Source organism: Poecilia reticulata, linkage group LG17 (genome assembly GCF_000633615.1).
Source record: "Poecilia reticulata strain Guanapo linkage group LG17, Guppy_female_1.0+MT, whole genome shotgun sequence".
Lineage (NCBI taxonomy): Eukaryota > Metazoa > Chordata > Actinopteri > Cyprinodontiformes > Poeciliidae > Poecilia > Poecilia reticulata.
This window is the reverse complement of record NC_024347.1, coordinates 19,807,775-19,831,170: the sequence shown is the minus strand read 5'-3', so window position 1 is coordinate 19,831,170 and position 23,396 is coordinate 19,807,775. Positions and strand designations below refer to the sequence as shown.

The window sequence follows — 23,396 nt, the reverse complement described above, 5'->3', positions numbered from 1 at the left end:
GCAAACAGTTGATCAAACAGGGCCAAAAAGATCAAAGCTTAAGTGTAGATAACTCTCCCATAGAAATTCACTGACAACCATTCCAAAGATTTGTTCCTCTACTATATTGAGGGGATTGTTGTGCTGCACTGCAAAAATTTGTAAACCAAATCTTTTGTGAAACGGGCAGGAAAGATTTGACACGAGCCAAAACAACTTATTGCAGCATTCACCACCTCATTAGCATGTTCTAAACTCTTAAAAGCGATTGTTTTGGACTTCAGGCGTTGTGCTTAATCTACTAGCTTTTTTTTTTGAGATGCAATCATTCTATTRAAGAAGCTGAACCTCCCACATGCATTTGTGAAGCCTATATCTATACAAATATCTGGTAATGGCGCATATCAAATGACAGCAGCTGTAGCTTTAACAAAGGCTGCGAGAGAGTGTCACCTAAAGTTAGATAATACTGTCTCGCTGGAAGAAACCTGGTTGTGGTTAAATGGCAACGTGTATGACAGAGTGACATTTCAACCAGTCTTTCAACTGGTTGAAATGTTTTTTAATTGCATTGACCTTTTTCTGCTCTGTAACAACAAAAACACCCCCCACYTATTTTACAGGATTTTCCCTGAGTCGCTGCGCTGGTTGCTGGCAACCCAGCAGTACTGCCGATCCAAATGGATCATGGGACACATAGAAAAGAAAAATAAAGTGAACCTGGAACATGATGCAGATAACATCCTCGCAGGTAATRAACCAATCACATTTTCTAATTCATAGATATCAGATTCAGTTTGTAATGTCATAGAGGTGCGTCTCAATAAATCAAAAATGTGATTGAAAAAAGTTTTTTTTTTTTTTTGTAACTCATTCCAGAAAGTACAACTTACGTGTTGTATAGATTTATTACACACAGTAATATATYAATAGTTTATTTATGAAAATTTCAATAATTATGGCTTGCAACCAATGAAAACCAGCAATTTAGTTAAAATATGTCACAAAAGGTCAAGTTGACTGATCACAGAAGTCTGTGTCCAAAGCATATTGATGGAAAACATAGTGGAAGAAAAAAACGTATTTTGGTTTCTTTATTTCACTAACGTTGGCCCACTGGAAAGTGTGTCAATGTGCTGTGCAGTATATGCGTTTGGTACTTATGTAAAGCTCTTTTTGCATGTATTAACACAATAATGCATTTGGCGTGGAGATTGGCCTGTGGTTTTTGTTTTAAACTGCTATGGAAGTCAAGGTTGCTTTAATAATGACCTTTGGTTTATCTACAGTGTTTRTTCTGGAATCTATTATCTTCTCTCCAGTAATTCCTCATATTTTGTCTATGGGGTTAAGATCAGAGGGACCACTAAGACTCTTAAAATGGCTTCGTTTTTACCATCAGTTCCAGGGTTCTGTTATCCATGGTGCTCTTGAACTCTTTTTTTTTTACCACACGTTTTCCCTCCACTTAAGATTTTATTGGTATTCTTGGATACAGTGCGCTGTAAACAGCCAGCATTATTAGCAATGACATTTTGAGGCTTACCATCCCCCCTTGGAGAGTGTAAATAAAGGCTTGCTGAAAAAGTGTCCAGTCGGCAGTCTTATCTGTGTCACAAAGATTTCACCTATTGGTATTCATTTTCTGAACTGAAGTTTGAGTTTTTATTAAATTGTATTGACAAAAATGAACAGAAAAAAAGTATATCACTTTGTTTTTATTGAATTKGTGTAATGGTTTCACTTTTTGAACTACATAAGTGAAATCCAATAACTTTTCATTACTATTCTAATATACTGAGATGCACAGGTATATTAAAAAGTTAGATTCAGCTAAACATTTAGTGAAAGCATTTTATTTATTGTCATATGCCAAGCCTGTCCACTCAGTCTGAAAGACACTCGTTTCTCCAGCTGTGCTTTCCTAAATTAGACAAATTGACAAGGTTATRTGGATTTCCTGTCTTGTTACCATAGTAACATTCCACTAAAGAGGTGGCAGTGGGAGCTGCACATTACATTATGACACACTCAAGCGTTTATTAATTTTATTACGGCCCGCACAACTGAGGATGAGCTGAAGCAAATGGTCAGATGGCAGATGGGGGCAGGTCAGGCACTTTGACCCTGTGTAAATTTTTCTGTTCTCAGGGGACCAGTCAGAGCCAAAGCAGACWGATCTGTGTTGATGACATGGCACATTGCATTTGTGTCGAGCTGTAAAAGTGAATCACTGATTAACATGCTGCCTTTWTGTASTTTTTGCTCTGAGAAATCAAGCAACTTTGAAACGTAAAAGGATCCGTTTCTGGAAACAAGCCCAAAGGGGAACCACTGATTGTTAAAGTAGCACTTGTTTTCTTTTTTTTTTTTTTTTACTAGACAACAGTGGATGTGAGCTGATGCAGCAGTTGGGCAGAACATCTGCTACCGTATGCTTAAAATTTTCCCCTCTCAGACWTATAGGCTGTCTCAKTACAAGAAGAGCTCCCGCACACTATCGCATGCAGTGCATAAAATGATGCTAATTACGCCATCTTTGGAAAATTCACTCGATGATGTGAGCAGGAATAACCTTACTCAGTGTTTTGAGTCTTGGCCAGGGAATCACCAGAAAGACTGCAGGGCTTTCAGCCCGAGATKAATTTCAGGGGGTGGTGTGGAACGCTGACACTTTTCTGAGTCGACGTGAAAGTACAATGCCACATATCAGAGGTGTGTTTCTGTGGCAACCTCAAATCTAGTATCAAAACATCCACTGTGTGCTGCGTCACATTGCTGTACAGGGTGTGTTGCTTTCTCAGAAACCTGTTATATTCAGTCAGCCGAGTCTCGCGTGAAACCTGCGCACTCAATATTGTGTGGCTTTATTATTGGATCAATGTCAAGGTTTCCTTTTATTGATTCGCAACTGATTTAAAGAACATTTTGCTAGTTTTTGTGCGTGTCAGCATAACTGCCTGTATTTGAATCCATATAAAAAAAAGAAAAGAAAAAAACACTGTCCAACAATTTGTCCACATATAATAAGTTCAGATTGCTTTTGTAAGTTTCTTCCTGGGGATAAAATGATGTCAACTGCCCAGAAAAGAATGCGACAAGCATGACATGAAATTTGCATCAAAATATAATCCTCCTGGGTAACACCTTTAGAAAATGGAATAAAAAAAAAAAAAGCAGGATTAAAAAACTAAATAAATCTTTACCTTTTGTAAATCTGTGGATTAAAGCACGGATCAGTACAGATAGCTTTTAGGTTTTATGTTCCCCACTAGGGATGCCACTAACTACTAGCTATTTATTTTATTCATAGTTTTGCTAGTTATTTACCTATATTAGTATGTTTTGTCTTTAAACAAATACATTTCTACAGAAATAAATTAGGTTTCAGTTTATTATTTCTTTCAATAAACTTCTGCAATGATTCAACTCATCAGATTAAACTATAGTCAGAGATGTGTTTTCAACTACACATGTTTTAACTACATCTTCTAGCATTACAAAAATAAACAAATTAAGCCCTCACTACTTAATTCTTTGTAAATTAAAAAAAACAAACAACGGAATATTTAAAATTAATAAATATGATAAGACTGAGCTGGAAACAAACAAAAGTAGAACCTAATTTCTTCATGTATGCAAGTCTGAAGGAAAAAAAATGGAGGCCGTAACATTTAAACTCTAAACTCTATGGAAACATTCAAATTTTATATACTAAACACTTAACATATGAGACGAGTATATGTCAAATTTGTGAAGCTCATTTGGCAGCCAAGGAAAAGCTAAGGTGGCTTTGTTTCTGTTGTCAGCTCTTCAGTAGCCTATGGGTGTTGTCTTTTCAATGGCTCACCATGAATGCTGCTCTTGGTGCTATTGTTTGGAACAAAACCGCAGAGAAATCTCTGATCGAACTTTTGTGGCCTGGCTTATTCAAAAGTGTAGATGCTTTATCTCACAGTGACCAGAGCTGAAGATCGCTGATACTCAACCTGTTTAGTAGTCATGTTCAGCACTAGAACTGCTGCATGCTGCAGTCATTGGTTTCTCTGCATACACAGTAATCTGGAGGGCAAAACTTGCAATATTTGTTGAAATCTTAGGAAAACAAAATAAGGCAAAATTAGAGAACTACAAAAACATGTATTGTCTTAAAATACACTGTACTACAGGAATGTTATAGCCTACCCTTCTACTTATTTAATTTGTGTTTCAGGTGTAACTTTGGTTGCAAAAAGTAATCAAAACAATGGAAATAAAGAGAAAATAGACAAAAAAAGATATTGGGTCAAATTCTACTAATTTGTTCTTTAAATACACTCACTGAAGAATAGTTTGAATAAAATAATTTAACTGCTGTGGTTTCAATATTGACCAAAATTAATGATTATTAGCTTTCTTTTTTTCCAAGTAACAAACWGTTTTTTAATTATAAAATCTCAAAGCATTTTCATGTGTTTCATTTACTGCCCTGTATGTTTGTTCCCAGAACTACAAAATGCTCTTCAGAAGAAACCCAAAAGGACATGCATCGTGAAAATGGCTGGTACGAGGAACCTGTGGAAGAACATCGTCGTCCTGTGCGTCAACTCGTAAGTGTCAAATTCGTGCAGATGCTGGAGAAACGTGCATGTCTCCGAGTTCTAATGCATGCGAGGATTCGAGAACAATGGCAGGAGGAGCTCCTGCTTCACATAAATAAATGGGTGGGGGTAATGCCAGTCAGCGCCGCCATTTGGTGCACTCAAAATGCCAATATAAACCTGGGAGTTCAATACAACATTGATCTTCAGCTCTATCTTCTGCTTTGCTGCTTCTCTCTGTTTTTATCCCTGATGGGATTTCCCCTCTTCTCATCTCTCCATCTGAGGTCTCATCTGTAGCTGTATCCATACTTCAGTGTGCRGTGCCCCTGACTCCCTCAGTTAGCATAAATTTTACATGAGTTCTGCCTGTGGGAAACATTAGACAGCCAGAAGAGAGAATGGGGATGTTTGGTTTTAATGTGTGTGCCTATGAGCTCTGCTCTTTTGTGCCAGTAAGCCAATGTTTACATTTGTGAGTTTTCATTTCTTCTTTTTTTTCTGTATCATAAGCTGAAAAGAGAGTCAACAGGACGATATTAAATGCGTTATTCCCACTGTATTCTCCTAACAGCCTGMTTTTCTGTTTACTTTTTAATCAGGTTAACAGGCTATGGGATCCACCACTGCTTTGCCCGGAGCATGGTGAGTCCAGAGAATGAGGAAAAAACCATATTCCGTGACTTCTATGCAGAATATTACACCAAGGCTGGTATAGCAGTGGCATCGTGCATTGCGTTGTGCCCAGCAGTGGGCCTGATGGGCCGGCGTGGTGGACTTCTGATGTTCATGATCATCACYGCTCTGGCATCGCTACTGCAGCTGGGCTTGCTGAATTGTGAGTAGTTCATGAAAAAAGGGGAAAATTCCTCMGTTTTTTTAGAATAAGACACCTTTTCCAGTGTGGTTTCTTGAATTAGACCATATATAAGAAGCTCTTTTTTTGCCAACATGCAAAGGGCTATGTGTGATAGAAAACTCCCTGCACAGCATCCTGAACATCATTACAGTGACATATGGAGGTGTTGCTATAGGGATGTTATTTTTTTGTTTTTTTTGTTTTTTTWATTTTTTTTATTTTAAAAGTTACAGAAAGGATAGTCAATGTTGAGGAGAATATGGATGAAGCAACACACAGCGCTGTCCTGGAGAGAAGAACCTGTTTGAGATAAACTGTGGTTTGCTTTATTTTTAAACTGGATCATTCAGACCTCTGGATTGGAACAAAAAAATATAGATGAGTTAACCTTGAATAAACACAAAAAAATCAACTCTGGCTCTGTTTATTTAAAAAAAAATAAAAACTGTCAATTAATGAATGAAATGCAGTTTTGTGTTATGTTTGTTCAGAAAAATTAAGAAACTTAGAAGTAAGTAAAATGCAGACATTTTTAAATGATCGTTTATTTACATTTTAGACATTTATTTTGTAGTTCACAAATAAATTSRRRSMKACAATTATCCGTTGTAGCTTTCAATCATGCCGTTATTATGAGTTGGAATGCTTTGCAGGGCATGAAACTTAAATGATTCTAAACACATGCTTTCGAAATGTACATAATGTTCTGCCAAAATATTTGCGTCACAAGTGTAGATAAAGTGTTTGCAGTTGAATGTGAAACATTACACCATTTGGTAGTTTTTATATTCTTATCTCCACCTTATAATCCTATTTTCTGCTAGTAGTTGGTGGCAGGTTTGGACCTGAGCAACATAACTGTCCAGTGGGATGTTCTGGAGGGGTTGTTGTTCTGCTTCTTGTTTTTCTGTGCACTCACTTGGGAGCAGCAGCACCCCCCACTGTTTTGTGCTGTATGAGCACTGTAAAACAATATGGCAGCACAACACAGCTTCCCAAAAAATCTGAACCACAAATTGATCATATCTCTGGTTCTAATTCCAAAATACATGAGGTGTTCAAAGCTGAACTGAATCGTTAGTACACGGCTCAGAAATTCATTATGCATAGTTTAGGATTCGTGAAACCTTTAATCTAAGTGTTAAAACACAAAAGAACCGATAATAGTTACTCTTTGCTGTTCTTAGAGTAATAACCCGACAAATTGCATGTTTTAGTCACTTTATGTCTAATGTCCTCCAGATGGTCCAAAATGCACAGCACTGTTTGTTCAGTAACAAACTACACCTACTGTTTGACCAGGTTTTAATTTCTTGTTTGAGTGCTTGTGATGATTGTTCCCACTTTCTCACTAATCCATATCCATTCATCTCTTTGTCATTTCAGTGCTTTGGAAGTACAGCAATCATTTAAATATAGGTAGGTCCAGCTGGCTATTCCTTATATTGTCACTAATTGCATTTGCTGATATAGTTTTGATAAAATGTTAATCACTAAATAACTGCCTCTGCTTTGATAACTTTTTTTTTTACCTAATTTGTTGATACGATATCATATTGAACCATTTTGACACTGTAATAGAAAATTTCGTTGTCAGTCTTATTTCATTTTTGATGGAACTGATGATACTTTGTCTCATTTATTTACWGAWTATATCTGCTTTGTTTTTGTATTTCTGCAAGATGTGTTTGTCCATTAAATAAGTTTGCAGATAATGTTTAGATGTTTCGACAGTTGTGATAGCAGAAGAGACCTGAAGACATCTTGGGTAAAATGCTTGATCTGGTGATTGTCTTAAAGGACTGACGGGTGTAGAATGTAGCTTGTACCCTTATTTGACCTGAACCCATGGCAAAGAAGAATTAGAAGTTTCTCCTGAAATCCTTATCAGCTCTCTTTCCTGCTATAAAATCCTCCTCTCCATGAGGTGAGGGATAGTTCATGAGGTGGGGGTCAGGATTGTCTCTGTGGTCCATTTCGTAGTAGAGATAAGATCAGACTTTGGGTGGGTCTTTATCTTACTGTGACTATATAACGATGTGATGTGTGTTGTTCAGGGCTCTTCTCCTGACTGCGCTCAGTGAGAAGGGTCTTCGAACGCTTTTGCCTTCGAATAAAGAAACTTCAAGACAAAGATTAATCTTTCTCTAATTATGGAAACAAATTCTCATTCCTTGATGATGAAATTTCCATAACAACACATCATCACATTTAAAACATATCACACGGGTTAATGCATTTTCTTGACAAGGTTTTGAAAGTTACTTGTGTGGCATTTTCTTAGCTGCCAGTGCTGCAGAAAGGAGATCGTAATAAAGATTTGGATGCAGTTATGGTCATCTTACGACTTATTTGTTTTGGTTTCTTTTTTGAACCTCAATGGGAAACTAGAAGATCTCAAATTTCCCAGTTATAACACTGCAGTGTGTAGTTGTGTAGATAGATTGTTGTGCAGTCAGTTTAATGTTTACCCAAACGATTTAAAAGTTTATGTGATTTTTACCACTTTGTGCAACATAAAATGCCATAAAATGCTGAATTATGACCTTCAATTTCAGTCTCTGAAACTTCAGATTCTTCTGTCCTCATGTAATAAAACACATTTATTGGATTTAAGCTGTCCACATTACAACTATGTTAAACAGCCTGATCCATCTGGTTATGTCCCTGCTGTTATCATGGCTGCGGTGGGGAAGATAAGTTGTGTTAAGTAACTGCGGTCTTTATTCATATCATAATCTTCTTTTTGCTTAGCTCTTTTCTTTTTATATTCAGCTGGTTAAATGTTGAATATTTAACCAGTAAAATATGTCACTGCCACACATTCCACAACACAATATAGTGCTTAAAAATGTATAAGTAATAATGTATTGTATAACTTCAGATCATGTCTTGTATCCCTCACACAAAAGCTTATACTTTTTCTTACAAGCCTCTATTTTGTGCCTCTCTTTATGTAGACTGTAACGACTGTAATTTGTTTCTTGACAGAATTACACTTCTAACAAATAAAAACAAAATTACGTTTCTAAAAAATGCATTGAAACGTTACACAAAGTACTATAATGCATTTACCTTTTGATATAAGGTGCTGAGTTAAATTGTTTCGTGTGTCTGCTGCTTCTTCAGAACAGAAAAAATCTACGCTGAATAGGAATTTCTCCATTGCCTTCTCCATCATCGGTATGTTCTCCTCCCACGCAGTCAGCAACCTAAGCATCTTCTTCTGTGCTGAAATCACTCCCACTGTAATCAGGTAATCTACACCATTGTCAACATCCATCAGAGTTTTGGAGAATGTGTAAAAGTAGAGAGGGTTGTTTTGTTCCCATTTTATGTCATTTCATTTKGTATTTAACGTTTAAGGTTTTTTTATTGTTTATTTATTTGCATTCTAAACACTGCTGACTTGATGTTTACCGTTTCTAAAGTTATGTTACTGGCTCTACCTCCTGGTGAATCTTTGAATTACAAAATTGAACTGCTTTCAGGAAAAAAAAATCTGTTCTTCTGCAGATATCTCTGCTAAGTATGGTCATTTAAAAGGAACTCCAAAGAAAATGCCTCACGAGCACCATCTGGTGCTGCATTTCAGTAATGCCATAGGAGGCAAAAGACTACTTAGAGTTGAGAGTCAGGTGCTGCTGTTTGAAAATATAACAGATCATAAGAATACATATTTAACAGCAATGATTTGGAGGTATACCCAGGGTAAGGCTTGGTTTTATTTCTGGTAGGTGTCAATGTTTGTATCTTGTTTTAAGATATGCATATGAGCATTCTTTAAATAACATTGTTAATATCTTTCTTTGCAGGGGTGGTGGTGTGGGCCTGGTGCTGGCCAGTGCCGGCTTTGGCATGCTTACTGCACCAATCATGGACCTCCACAATCAAAAAGGCTACTTCCTTCACCACATCATTTTTGCCTGCTGCACTCTCATTTGCATTATTTGCATTCTTCTCTTGCCTGAGACCCGTAGCCAGTCGCTCCCTGAGACCATCGACGATGGTGAGAACTACACTCGTCAGCCACTTCTCCTCCAGAGGAAACCGGGAGAACAGCACCTCTTGCTCCATCAACTAGAGCCCAATAGGGATTACTCCAGAGTGCAAGACACACCACTGCATGAGACAGCCAACGTTGCATTGTCAACCATGGTCTCCACTGCCTCTTCGGCAATTGATTTGACTGTTTTGGCAACTGGAGATTTGTCTGTAACCAATAATTTGAAGGAAGGACCAGACCTGCTTGAGCCACAGGACCCAAGCGGTCACTCCTCTCCATTTCCACTATCAGTCTCTGCAATGACCCGAGGTAAAGACCTCATCATACAAGCTAACAAAGAATGCCTGCTATCTTCCAGTCCTTTACACAAAGCCCCATGCGCCACAGATCCACTTTTAGCAGATGCAGAAGAACTTTTGGCAGTTCAGGAACCTGCAGACCTACTAAAAGAGAATATCCGTCTTGAAGTAAATGACACGGCTCCTTCTCCTAAAAATAAGGATGGCACTGGGACTGCTGCTTTGCATGGCTCTTCACCTCCAATTGTCCCCCAAACATTGCCGGCCTCCTTGTTGATTTGCACAACCCCTGTCATTGAGCCCCGACCCAGTTCAACACTAGAGTCCCCGAGCCCACTGGAAAATGACATTGATGAGGTCATTACAACATCCAAGCCGCCGGTATTTGAGGACGCTCCTGGTATTTTAGAAGACCTCCCTCCAACATCAGACCTGGACCGACCTGCCCAACCTTCACCCCCCATTGCCTCACAGTTTGATATTCCCCTTGAGGTAGAAAAGATATTTGATTCTGCATGTACTCCTTACATTAGAAACTCACAGCCACCTCATTTAGATCTGGCGTCCTCCAATGGTAAAGATATCTCTTCTCATTCCTCTACTCCTCCAAGTTTAGTAGCTGTGTCACCAAGACACACGTGTGCTCCACCTACTGACTCAGATCCCACACCCTTTGCTGACTTTTCCTCCGTCAGCACCCCAGCAAGAAGTCCAACTGTCCTCCCTGTCACAGACATTGTGAATACCTTACATCTAGAATCATCCACAGACATTGTACAAGATTCTGTCGTTTCTCTAGATTTAGATTCTGTACAGTCAAATTCCAATGTGGATGTAGTTCCTGCTGAGGCAGCTCCCATCTCTCTAATGGACAGCACTGTGTCCTCCCCCATAGACTCTGGTGTCATAGCTACCACGGACAGGGAGACTTCCAGCACAGAAAACAACACTGTCAACAGCACAGCGTCGACATGATTATGTGTTGCAGCCAAAAAAAAATAAAAAATGTGAAGCTTTATGTGTCGCACCAAGAGGCAGCCACCTACATCTATAAAACAGCATGGAGCTTGGGGGCCTGAGGGGGGAACAAGAACTGCCAAGCCCAGACTTCAGGTACTTCATGAAGACTGTTCCAAACTGGATCTGAGCAGACTTGTCATACACAAGCTGCTTTATGTTCTTCAGTGCTTCTCCAACCTTCMTTRTGTCATCTTGGATTTCGCCAATAACTGAAGACCACACAAGTGAGAGACTGCCGCACTGGCTGGTTTGTAACGATGTAATGTCAACATCTGCTCTTCAGGAACATGACTGGAAATCACCAGCGTATAAAGTACTTTCTTTTTTATTTTATTTTTATTTTTTTTGAAAATAAATAAATWAATTAATTAAACAACTTTGGGTGAGAGAGGGRAAAACCACTGTCATTTTGAATGCCCATGATTACAGAGATGTCATCAGCTCTGATGAAGAAATGAAAAAGCCAACGATAACAATGGATGCCACCAATGCTTTTGCTTAAATAAAATGTTTTTAATTTGCGTCTATGAAAAAGGCCTTACATATGGACAAAGAAAATTGGAATGTTACAAAGTACTTTTGCTGTTGTAAATGTAAATGATTTAAATTTGACACCTTGTTTTATTTTTATTTTTTTTCACCAAATACAAATACCAAATACTGCCCTAACCAAAATGAACATTGATGTAGTGCCAAAACATAAATAGCAGTACAGTGTTTTTCCTGTCCRGGGAAATTTATGGGAGACTTATAAAGAGAATGTGAAGTTGATCTTGTACTATGTTGAATTTTGGATGACTGGGTTTGTTTATGTGCCAATTTCTCTAGAGTTCCCATCTCTTAGGCTGTTTTCCCTTTGGGAACCCAACACATTTCTCTCTAACTTCATAATTTTAGATTTCTAATGAGGTTCTTGACCCTAATATTATGTCTCAGCACATTTAATCTCAGCATAGAAAAGGACAAATATGCCTGTCCACTGCTGTCTAAAAATGACCTTGTTTTTAACCATATGCTGCACCATGAAATCAACAGACAACTATATTCACTTGAAATAATTCCAGTTGATTTTCTTTCTTTAATGAGATGTTCGAGAGAATTGGGTCTTGAAGGCAACGGGATTTCAGTGGGACACTGGCTTCTTTCTTGAGGCATCCCTTATGAGATTTGCAAATTCATTGGATTTCATATCATTTTATGAACATTTATAGCATCGATTGCAATTGTGTTTGATAGTCATTTTGTTTTTGTTTTTTTTTTGKTTTWKTTTGGTTATGAAATGTATTTTTCTGAGGGAAAAAAATAACTGCTCTCCCCTTCTCTGCCAACACTYGACAACCAGCCTCTTAGATAAAGCAATCAGAGAAAGGCACAGTTAAAAATAGATGGCACTCCCATCTGAATATGCAAATCCAAATGTGGCGTAACATCAGTCTTTGTTTCCAAACTCTTCTCAGACTAAATAATGAATACCACTATATGTGTTGCTTTTTTTTTTTTGTTAAAGTGAGCAAGAAATAGTTAAACAGCTATTTTTTTTTTTAGCACATGGTGATTTTTGTGGATAAGGAGCAACTTTTGTTTGAGAGTTGTTTCAGCCAGTGAAACTAATTGTATGCAAATCCTCTTTTTTTCTAGATATGACCAAGTATGTTAATTAACTCTCGAGCTTGATTCAGTTTTGTTTTTGTTTTATTTTTATCTCCAAAGTATTATTTTTCATAATTCTCCCTGGTGTGCCCTTAATGTACAGAGCTAATCATCSTTATTACAGTATTTGTGGCACCTTATTATGGTGGCACTTTATTTTTGTGCAGTGGGGATAAAGCATGAAATCTATTGTGAAAGTGTAAACAAAACTGTTAAATCTTTGAGGAAAAAAAAAACAAAAAAAAAAAATGAGTTGTCCAAAATGTTTGATGCGATTGCCAATCGTTGCTGCATTGATAACCTATGGTGTGTGTGTGTGTATGTGTGTTTTCTAAATCATGTTATGACATTAACATAGTACGTCATTATTTCCTTACATACATATTCGCACATACACATGCACAACTTACTCTTAAAAACATGCAATACACTACACAAAATGACRTGTTCCAAATTGACATATTGATTTTGACAAAATGAAATGCTTTTTCTCATGGAAGTACATTTGCTTCCAAAAGTCCACCTCCAGACTGCAACCTACTTGACTTAGTCACTTGTGTAACAGTTGTAGTACTTTCGTACTTCTTACTTTTGAAGTTCTAATACTTGTGTACAGGAGGATGTGTGACTGTGGATGTGCTACTGTTTACAACAAGCCTCACAATGACCATTAGTAATAATAACAATAATAGTGCCGTACTGTATACCTTGAAAGACAGACAATGTCTTGTGATCTGAAATGTGATAAAACTCTGTAGATCATTTATCCAGGGATGTTAAGGTGATCTGTTAAGGTGTTGTCAGGATTCAATCCATCACTAGACCTATAAAATTCTCTGTTATCATGTTGAAAGACCTGTGAAGAGCCTTACACTTTGCTAATTGTTGAAAATGCTACATATCTTTGATTGCTTGAATGATCGATCAAACTCTTAAATCTTTCGAAKATGTACGTTTGATACGAGGGAAAAAAAGCTGATTGATTAGGGGTGGTCTTTGATTGTTTCATTATTGGTGTAACTAAGATGTTCATGTGGTTTTCTTATTTCAGATGCAAATAGTGTATGCCACGTTCAATGCTACTACACGTCAAAGCACAAGGAACTGCAACCATTTAAAATAGACTGGCATACTTAAGAGTGAAAGGGAATTTGGATTTGGAAAGCAATGTAGGGRCTACTAGTCACACATTAACTTTTGCATTACATTTCCATGYTTGTGAGTGGGTGGATGCCTCAGTTGGCTGAGTCTTCAATGTGTGTGTTAGTATTTATCTGGGTGTGCAGCCAAATTAAAGTTTGAATACTTGAAATCTAAATGCAAATCTGAAGTAAAAAAAAAAACAAAAAACTATATTGATCTTCAACACAGCACAACACTGGTACTGTCTCCTCTTACATCTGTTACTTCACTTTCTTCCATGCAGCTATTTCAGTGCAAAGAGGAGAGATTACGTTGCTTTTTTTTTTTTTTCGCATTTGCATCCAATCCAACTTTTTATTATTATTAGGTTTTTGGTTCACGTGTAACTCCAAGTGAAATGAAGGCAATGTAGAGCAACGACAGCACCAGCGACTGAGGCTATAGGGCTGACATTTATTGTTGGAAAGATAAGATGAATGATCACAAATCAAAGGAGTGGTAAATTAATGTTGAATCCAGCCGATTATTGTCCAGGAGGATGAAGTACCCAATGCACACATTTCAGGTTTTGCTTCTCTTAGTCGAGCGACTCAAAATCTCTTTGTTGGGAGATTCAAATGAATGTAAAAAAAAAAAACAACAAAAAAAAACAACAACCTTGGATTGTACATTTCTAAGCATCACTTGTCTGATTTCATTTTATTTTAACAGACCTAATGCACTTGTACATAAGCCATACATGTTGAATTAAACCACTATTTATTGATGAAATCTGAGCATTTGTTTCATGTTTTTTCTTTTCTTTTTTTTAAGATAAGCACACTAGATCATTTTGTTTTTAAGTAATCCATGTCTTCTTTTCACTGAGCTAGAATTATTATATGACCTATTTTTCTCAACCACTCATCAAAATGGGCAAGACACAAAAACATTCAAGTAAAGCAGAAATGTTTTGATCTCCATAATTAAATGATGTCATGAAACCAGGTTCTTGCCGAATCGTTTTCATACAGTGACATTTATCCTGCACAATTACTGACATACAAAAAAAAAAAAAAAACAGTTGGAAGAGGAGGTGAGGTGGTGGTGGTGATAACCTAGTCACATAAGTGTGTAACACCCTTAACATAAGATAATATTTTCCCAAACTAGTTCATTTATTCTATGAACTAATTATTTGTAGTTTATAGAATAAAAGAACAATGTTCATTTTTCTCAAGCATACACCTATAAAGAGTCAAATCAGAGAAACTGATCATTTTGCAGTGGTCTCTCAATTATTTCCAGAACTGTACATGATGCCATTATCTGGAATTAATTGCAGTAAAAAGCTGGAGGTGGTATTCTAAAGAAGCGGTGTATGCACATGTAACAACTTCAGCTTTCATGAACAACATGTCATTTAAGAGGAAATCTAATTTCTTTGTCAAGAAATTCGATTTTAAACTAATTGCTTATTGTACATTTATGTTAGAAGATTACAAACCAATTATTCCAGCCAACACTGAAGCAGCTGTGAAGCTGGAGTTTTGCAGTAAAGATGCGCAATGCACACAGCAAAGCAGTGTGTACGACACTGACTCCTCAGCCCCTTCTTTAAACTGAAACCCTTTTATTTTACAATATTTACTTTGCCATGTGAATCTTAAATGTCCACCATTTAACATCCTTGGTGGACATTAAATGGAAAATTCTTTGTCTTGGTATTGCTGTTCCCTTTTTTTAACAAGCTTAACTTTTTTTTTTACCAACATCACAGGTGACTCATGCATTGATAATAGCTAAATAACACACCTCCACACCCACACAGCCTGACAGAGAACTAGTAACYAACTGAGCTTGCACAGAACAGCCTAAATCCAGCAATAAGAAGCAAAAAATTTTCCATGCACGGGACAGGGTGATGTCAGGGAGGGATGATGCAGCAGCATCCCCTAGTGCACTGCATCAAGCCGGGGCACTCCTATTGGCTGAGAGAGATGCTGCGCCGCGCCTAACGTCATCCGGGCAGCAGCGTGTCCATCTATCTCGCCGGATCGACGCACAGTATAGAAATAAGGGTGATTTTGAGAAAGACGCCAGACAGGACAGTGGACGAAGCCTGAGTCGAGAAAGCTCTGCTCCCCCCGCATCCGCAGCTCACCATGAGGGAAATCGTTCACATCCAGGCTGGACAGTGTGGAAATCAGATTGGGGCGAAGGTATTACATTTTTCAACTATTAGGACTTTTTTTTTTTTTTTTTGAAAAGAAGTTCAAGAACGCCACGCTTCTCGTCGTATCAAAATAGACGCATTTGTTTTTATAGCCAAGTATTTAAAACAGAATCTCTATTGAATTTTGGAAAGATAGATACCTAAAATTGACAACTATCAATGACATTTGGACCTGTGGGGTGGGGTTCGGTGGCTGCAGCAAAGTACCTCCACCAGCTGAGTGTCAATCTGCTACCCTGCAGATGCGCAGCGCTAAAAGAAGGCCTGACGCACGCKCTTTAAAGTMTGTTTCGCGGTATGTTGACTCTCCAAATCCCTAACGGAAAAAAGTATTTGTCTTCATTAGTTTTGGGAGGTGATCAGCGATGAGCACGGCATCGACGCTACCGGCAGTTACCAAGGTGACAGTGACCTGCAGCTGGAGAGGATAAACGTCTACTACAATGAGGCCTCAGGTAACAGAGGAACGTCTGTTGTTAGTSAAATGCTTCTGAATACTTTACCGCCACATCAGTCTGTTTCTCATCATCACCATCACYGCATGGCCTGACGCTGCACAGATCTCATCTGAATGCCACAACACATTATGTCCACATCACAAGTTTAGCTGCAGGGGAAAATAGGTTGGACCATGGGTGCAGGGAAAAAAAAAAAAAATAGGACAGTGATCTTGCTAAAATGTCTCTCTGTGTCCCTCCCTCTCCCCCACCCATCCTTTCTTTTTCTCTCTGCAGGGAAAACAGGTGCCTGCAGTGTCTGTATAGCTGACCTCAACACTCTGGCTTGTTTCAGATTTTCTCAAGTAGCTGTTGTGGCATGTTGAACTTCATCCCAGTCACACTCTATCTGCTGCTTGTTGCACGCTTCTGTCTGTTTAGCAGAACAACATCAGCGCTTGGGATTTCATTAGTCACCAGCATGTCTTTTCCAGGTGTATTAAGATCAAACTGTGGTCTCGTCTGCTACGGCTGAAAGAAGCTTGAGCAACTCTGCTATTCCACTTTCTATTAGTGTGACATTATCGATCCTTTTGTTCCAGTGTAGCCTGCTGTCGGTAGCCTCACTGACTACTGCCTTTGAACATCTGCATAACAGTATTCTCATGGCTTTTTGATTAGTCAAACAACATAAGAACTTGAGTATTGAGCATAAAAAGAAGGAAAAAATGCATAGGGTATTGCTGATTAGTTTTTTTTCCAAGTGGAGTCTGCAGAAATTCAGTTGGTAAGCAGTGCAGCATGCTGCAGTACTTTGCTCTCTAGAACGGCYCCAGACAAAGAGAGGGCTGGACAAAAAAAAAGCACTTCAAAAATAGTTCTGATATGCTTGTGGCTTTAGCAAATGACACTTCAGCAGTTTAATAGATTTTAATTAAATGTGCACTGTTTTGTGAAAAGTGTATTTGCACCCTTAACGATTGCTTGTGTGTTTGCTGTGGTGTCACACCCAACACACCCCTTTAACTGTAAAAGGTATACACGCAGAGCATGTGCTCTGTTCTCTTGCCCTGCTAGATCCAATCTTTTCTGCAATGTTGTGTTACTGGTTGCAGCATACCTGTGGTTACAACAGTTTTACCTATAATTGCAACATTTCTTTAGATAACTTCTAAATAAGACTATTGTTCTTGCTCAGACATCTTTGTCTGATATCAAAGTTAGCTGATCTGAAATAACAGTGACAAAAAAAAAGACAAAACATCTTTAAGGGGGTTAAATCACCCTGTGTCATTTTAAACTTTGCCAACATGCAAAATCTTACTAAAGCCTTTTTTTTACTCTTTCTTCTCTCACCTACCATGTGTTCAAAGGCAGCAAATTTGTGCCACGTGCCATCTTGGTGGACCTGGAACCTGGAACCATGGATTCTGTTCGCTCCGGTCCGTTTGGACAGCTCTTCAGACCTGACAACTTTGTCTTTGGTGAGTGAATGTTGAATTCAAACCTTAATCTGGGCAAACTGGAAATAGAAACACRTCAAAAACTGCTTCCTTATTCTGTAAAATCTGTGCTGAGTTTCACGAGAGAACACTGCACAGGTGTGTTATTAACCGCACCRCAAGCACAATATGTCCGCAGCCTCTCTCTGTGGTGCGGAAAATATTGGTGATTGTCAGAGTCAGACATCTCTTCTGGTRACTTAGCAGAACACAGGATGCAGTGTGTTGGTTACAAATGAGGCTACAGGAGCTGAAACAATGCATCACAGATGGGCTTTTCATTTCCCCCTTTCTTGGAACTAGACATTCATTATTAACAGTCACAAAAGGATGGATGGAGAACTGCTTATGTACTAAGTAATTTATTAGTCACAATATCAATACACTGCTGGGATTGGTGTGTTTAGGGGGGAGTTAAATCACTTTGATCAGAAATATGCCTGAGTTACCAAAAATGATCAGAATGATACTTTTTGACACTCACTGGCCACTTTATTAGACACACATTGCAAGCAGTAGATTCGATGGATGTCAAGTGTAGATTCAAAAAGTTGTAAAATTTTGCTTCAGTTTAACATTATAGCAGTTTCTCTAGATTTGTCAGCTTCCCAGCCATGATTTGCTTCACCACATTCCCATAATGTGGTCCAACTTAKCGTGATCTGGTGACTGTGAAGGCCATCGGAGCATTGTGAACTCTCTGTCAGGAAATCAGTTTTGATTGTATAAACTTTGTGACACGATGCATTATCGTGCTAGAAGTAACCATGGGAAGATGTGTAAATTGCTGCACAGAGACAGACATGTTCAKAAACAATGTTCGRGTAGGCTGTAGCATTTAGACAATGGTCCAACGTGTCCAGAGGAAACAAATTCCCACACCATTTCATCACCCCAACCAGCCTGAACCACTATTGCAAGGGAGGATTTGTTTTTGTATCCTTTTTAATGTTGCTTATGCTAAATTCTGATCCTACAATCTGAATGTCACAGCTGATTGAAGACCTATTAGACCAAGCAATGTTTTTTTTTCCCAATCTGTTACTGTCTCACACAGGCATGGTAAGCCTTTGTGAAATGTAGACTCAGTTTCATGCTCTTTGCTGATAGGAGTGGACGTTGGTATGGTCCTCGGCTTTTGTAGCCAACCTGCTTCAAGGTATGACAAATGTATTCAGAGATTATATTTTCCATACCTTTGCTGAACTTCAGCAAGGCATGTTCACCAAGTCTCGATGCCTAAATGCATTTGCTGCTATGGTACTAGCTTATTTACTATTCCTACTGACATGCAATTGAACATGCGTACCTAATAAAGAGGACACATGTCAGGGAGAAAAAGCAAACTAAGAAGAAACTATCATCCTCTTTGATAAATGCGTCAAAGAAACAAAACACAAAAATATGTTTTTTGCAGTAACCATAAACCAAAAACAAGCAAACAGCTTTTTCAGTATAATCACCTTTCACAGGTTAACCATCCATCAATTGTGGGGGGAAGGTGCTATCTCTCCAGCCTTATATGGGTTTAGGGGCAGGACACACCCTGGTAAGGTCACCCATCCATCAAAGGGCAACACAAAGATACACAGAAAAAAACAACCTTGCACAAATACACACTTCTAAGGCCAATTAAGAGAGACCAATTATTCAAAGTCATGTTTTTTGACATGTTTTTGAAACCAGAGTAGCTGGAGAAAACCCACACATGCACAAGTGGAGAACATACAAACTCTATGTAGAAAACTCCAGATTCAAGCCTTGAACCTTCTTGTTGCAAGGCAGTTTTGCTTCCACAGCTGCCACAGTTTAAATCGATTAAATAAAGTCAAAGCAAAATTTGTAAGTCTAAATATTACAGGCTTTTATAAACTAAGATACTGTAATGTTTTATGTATCTTATCTTTAGAGATTGTAATTTGATTTTTGCAATTTTAAATTGCAAAAATCAGGTGTAAAAATGTGGTACTACCAAGTGAAACTAATGCAGCCATTGTGCCAATGTCTCGAACACAGTTCTGCTGCAAATAGTAAAACAACATTGCAGGAAAGTTTCTATGAATGAGCTGCATGAGAACAGGGCCAAAAGATTTTGTTTTACATTTTACAGTGAAATCCAAACTTCATTTGCCTTTCTATGCAATGTGTTTATCAGCTGTGTTAGGATTCTAAGGTTGACATTTGCAGTTTGCGTTTAATTCTGTGTCTCTATAATCCACAGTGTAAATGGATTGAAAATGGTCTTTTTTTGTATTGGTAATTTGATCATCCAGAGAATGACATTTTTTTATTCAGTCAGATTGACTCTACAGCTTTTGTTGACTGCGATTTTCAAACCTTGCCGCAGATTGTCAGTTGGATTTATGATCTGGGTTTTGACTGGGCCAATCTAACAAACCATTCCATTGTAGCATTAGCTGTATGTTTAGTAGTATTGTTTAATTGGAAAGTGAACCTCCCCCTGAGTCACAGGTATTTTCCCGCCTCAGACAGGTTTTTCCACTGGACTAAATTGTATTTAGCACCATAAATCTTCCTGTCGACTTTAACCATTTCCCCTGTTTGCACAGAAAAACTTTTATTAGGAGAAGGAATAAATCGAGAGCCTGCAAAACTATTTGAGAGCATCAGTGTGGAGAGAGCCCTCTGTGGATCATGCTCATTTGTTCAAAATAGTTTGTTGTTAAATTTTGTTTCAACAAGAACTCTCTTTAAACTTTTCTACCATGCAGGTCAAAGTGGAGCTGGAAATAACTGGGCCAAAGGTCACTACACGGAGGGAGCTGAGCTGGTGGACTCGGTTCTGGATGTGGTGAGAAAAGAGTCTGAAAACTGTGACTGCCTTCAGGGCTTTCAGCTTACACACTCCTTGGGTGGAGGCACAGGTTCAGGGATGGGCACACTGCTCATCAGCAAAATCCGTGAGGAGTACCCTGACCGGATCATGAACACCTTCAGCGTCATGCCTTCCCCTAAAGTGTCTGACACCGTGGTGGAACCTTACAACGCCACCCTTTCTGTCCACCAGCTTGTGGAAAACACAGACGAAACATTCAGCATTGACAACGAGGCCCTGTATGACATTTGCTTCCGCACCTTGAAGCTGACCACACCAACCTATGGAGACCTAAACCACCTGGTGTCCGCCACCATGAGTGGGGTGACCACCTGCCTCCGCTTCCCTGGCCAACTCAATGCCGACCTCCGCAAGCTGGCAGTCAACATGGTGCCCTTTCCTCGCTTGCATTTCTTCATGCCAGGCTTCGCACCCCTCACGAGCCGTGGCAGCCAGCAGTACCGTGCCCTTTCTGTGCCAGAGCTCACTCAGCAAATGTTTGATGCCAAGAACATGATGGCAGCGTGCGACCCCCGCCACGGGCGCTACCTTACCGTGGCAGCCATATTTCGCGGGCGGATGTCTATGAAGGAAGTGGATGAGCAGATGCTCAGCGTCCAGAACAAGAACAGCAGCTACTTTGTGGAATGGATCCCCAACAATGTCAAGACGGCCGTTTGCGACATTCCCCCTCGTGGCCTCAAGATGTCCGCCACCTTTATCGGGAACAGCACTGCCATCCAGGAGCTCTTCAGGAGAATCTCGGAGCAGTTCACTGCCATGTTCCGTCGCAAGGCCTTCCTTCACTGGTACACTGGAGAGGGAATGGATGAGATGGAGTTCACTGAGGCTGAGAGCAACATGAACGACTTAGTGTCAGAGTATCAGCAGTACCAGGATGCCACCGCTGATGAAATGGGCGAATACGAGGAAGACGAAATAGAAGATGAGGAAGATGTGCGGCACTGATGAGACACTGGCATTGAACTTGTTGTAGAACACGTGTAGTGTGCTTGAGACACAGATGTTTAATTTAATGTTGCAGAGTGCAGATTAAAACTAAACGCTTATTCTAAATAATGCTGCTGAAAAACATTGCTATTGCCAAAGCTAATTAGTGGTGTTAGGACCTGACAAAACTAAGGGATGATGTATTTTGTTTCCATGATAATGCTTTGCCAATGTAAGAACAAGCACAGACATTTGCTTAACACAGTTTTGTAACAAACACTTCATCAAGCATCTATGGTCTACAGTGTACAATAAATGATTCAAATTAAACTTCATGTCATGTTTTCTTTTTCTTTATGAATAAAATGTGTGTGCAAAGGTTTGAACATATAAATCGAAGCACATTTTTAAAGTTTTTTTTTCCGTAYTTTGTTACTGTTATAGCTGACAACTGGGGGCATGAAGCCTAAACTGAGGATTTTGAGAAAGAAACTGGATTTTGCAGGTTTGTCCATAGTGTTTTGCTGTTTTCACACATTGTTTTGAGAAATACACCTACTGTTTCACAAATGGCGGAAATGATTCAAGAAATGCATCAGAGCTGCTGAGAAAAACTGTAGCAAGGATACATTATTGGTATAAATAATGGAAACAAGTCAAACAGACGGAGGCATTGTAATGATTTGTGTTATCCTTACAAACTTGTTTTCCTGTCATCCATGTGAATATTGCCACCCATTTAAGCATACCCTAAACAACATGCAATGGTAGAAAGTAAGATTATAAAAAATAACAAGAAGTTGACGTAAAATTTGTACTTTTGTCTTTTGTTTGTACAAAATACAAGTAATGCTTGCCAAAACCAGGGCCATCCTTTGATTTCCTGAGAAATGATGAACCATAATTTTTTTTTTCCTGTCACACCTATACACACCTTTTAGATTGTGTACAAGCTTGTCATCTCTAGGTAATTTATTACAACCTTTCTGAGAAACACTTGAAACATTCATGAGCCATTGGAACACTACAGAAGTCTGTAGCTCAAACAAAGACACCTGTTGTGACATCCTGTTGTGTTGCATTACTTTGCAATAAGGTATCAAACTGCCTCGTTTGAGCAACCAGGAAGGAACACAACCATCTCTAACTGTGTTTACTGAACACATTTAGAGAGTAACAGTGTGAAGAAAGTGAAATAACCCATGCAAAACTGAATGTGATGATGGATAAAACTGATATGATCAGTCTGTCCTAGGACGGGAACACAGTAACAAGAGCATGCATAGAGAAACGGAAAAACAGGCTCCAGGACTGTTTTTGTGCGTCAGGTCACACCCATAGACTGTGGGGAAACTAAGAATTTTCTTTCATTTCACTGCTGACGGAAACCAAGTGCTTCAAGATGAATGATGGCCTGAGGAAATAACTTATGGGAAGGTAGAAACCTAGATGTGAGGCAGTGCTTACTTACAATAGGCCAGGATACTAAATGCAAAACAACTTTTCGTTTTGGTGTTTCCCTGTGAAAACCAAAACGAAAATACAGCTGTTAAATAAATACCAGCTGTCTATTCACTAATACTCTCTAACAAACCTGTGAGGCCTTGACAGAATATCTGTAGACAAGTAAGATTTAATTACACGCAGACAGGACAGGTCTGTTAAGAACCGTGTGACTCCAGAAAGCAGTTGTTTGACTGGATTTGAATTTAGGATTAACTGATTAAAAAATACATACACAAGCTGGACGCGCAAAGCTTTTAACAGGTAAAAAAGTTTTCTTTCAGGCTTTACCTAGATCATCTGGCACTATCTCGTCTTTTTGTGAAATCTACTCTGAGAACCTTTTTGTATGAGCTGTCTCACAAGGCAACCTGTTGTTCCACACAAGCATGCTACTGTCTGCTTGGCTGAATGTG

At 38.8% G+C, this 23,396-nt stretch overlaps 2 protein-coding genes across 5 annotated transcripts in view; both read left to right on the top strand.

Annotated features, from left to right (window-relative positions):
* Window positions 1-14,312, top strand: part of LOC103479561 (solute carrier family 22 member 23-like) — a 37,019-nt gene extending 22,707 nt beyond the window's left edge. Inside the window, exons 5-10 of one of the 2 annotated variants that reach the window (XM_008434060.2) lie at window positions 603-730; window positions 4,466-4,568; window positions 5,162-5,397; window positions 6,805-6,837; window positions 8,515-8,674; window positions 9,234-14,312. In XM_008434060.2, the coding sequence (XP_008432282.1) occupies window positions 603-730; window positions 4,466-4,568; window positions 5,162-5,397; window positions 6,805-6,837; window positions 8,515-8,674; window positions 9,234-10,698 (2,125 nt within the window). In that variant the 3' untranslated portion in view covers window positions 10,699-14,312. The remainder of the gene's footprint in view (window positions 1-602; window positions 731-4,465; window positions 4,569-5,161; window positions 5,398-6,804; window positions 6,838-8,514; window positions 8,675-9,233) is intronic. The other variant, XM_008434058.2, reaches the window with a different exon arrangement.
* Window positions 14,313-15,529: 1,217 nt separating this feature from the next.
* LOC103479562 (tubulin beta chain-like) lies at window positions 15,530-21,812 on the top strand. 3 transcript variants are annotated; one of them, XM_008434062.2, is made up of 5 exons: window positions 15,530-15,737; window positions 16,098-16,206; window positions 16,486-16,494; window positions 17,562-17,672; window positions 20,423-21,812. In XM_008434062.2, exons 1-5 carry the CDS (start codon window positions 15,681-15,683, stop codon window positions 21,493-21,495), a joined length of 1,359 nt encoding a protein of 452 aa, XP_008432284.1. In that variant the 5' UTR covers window positions 15,530-15,680; the 3' UTR covers window positions 21,496-21,812. The 3 variants fall into 3 exon arrangements, with proteins under 3 accessions (XP_008432284.1, XP_008432285.1, XP_017165716.1); XM_008434063.2 differs by lacking the exon at window positions 16,486-16,494 and having other exon boundaries at window positions 15,531-15,737; XM_017310227.1 differs by lacking the exons at window positions 15,530-15,737; window positions 16,098-16,206; window positions 16,486-16,494 and adding an exon at window positions 16,514-16,553.
* The last annotated feature ends 1,584 nt before the right edge of the window (window positions 21,813-23,396 follow it).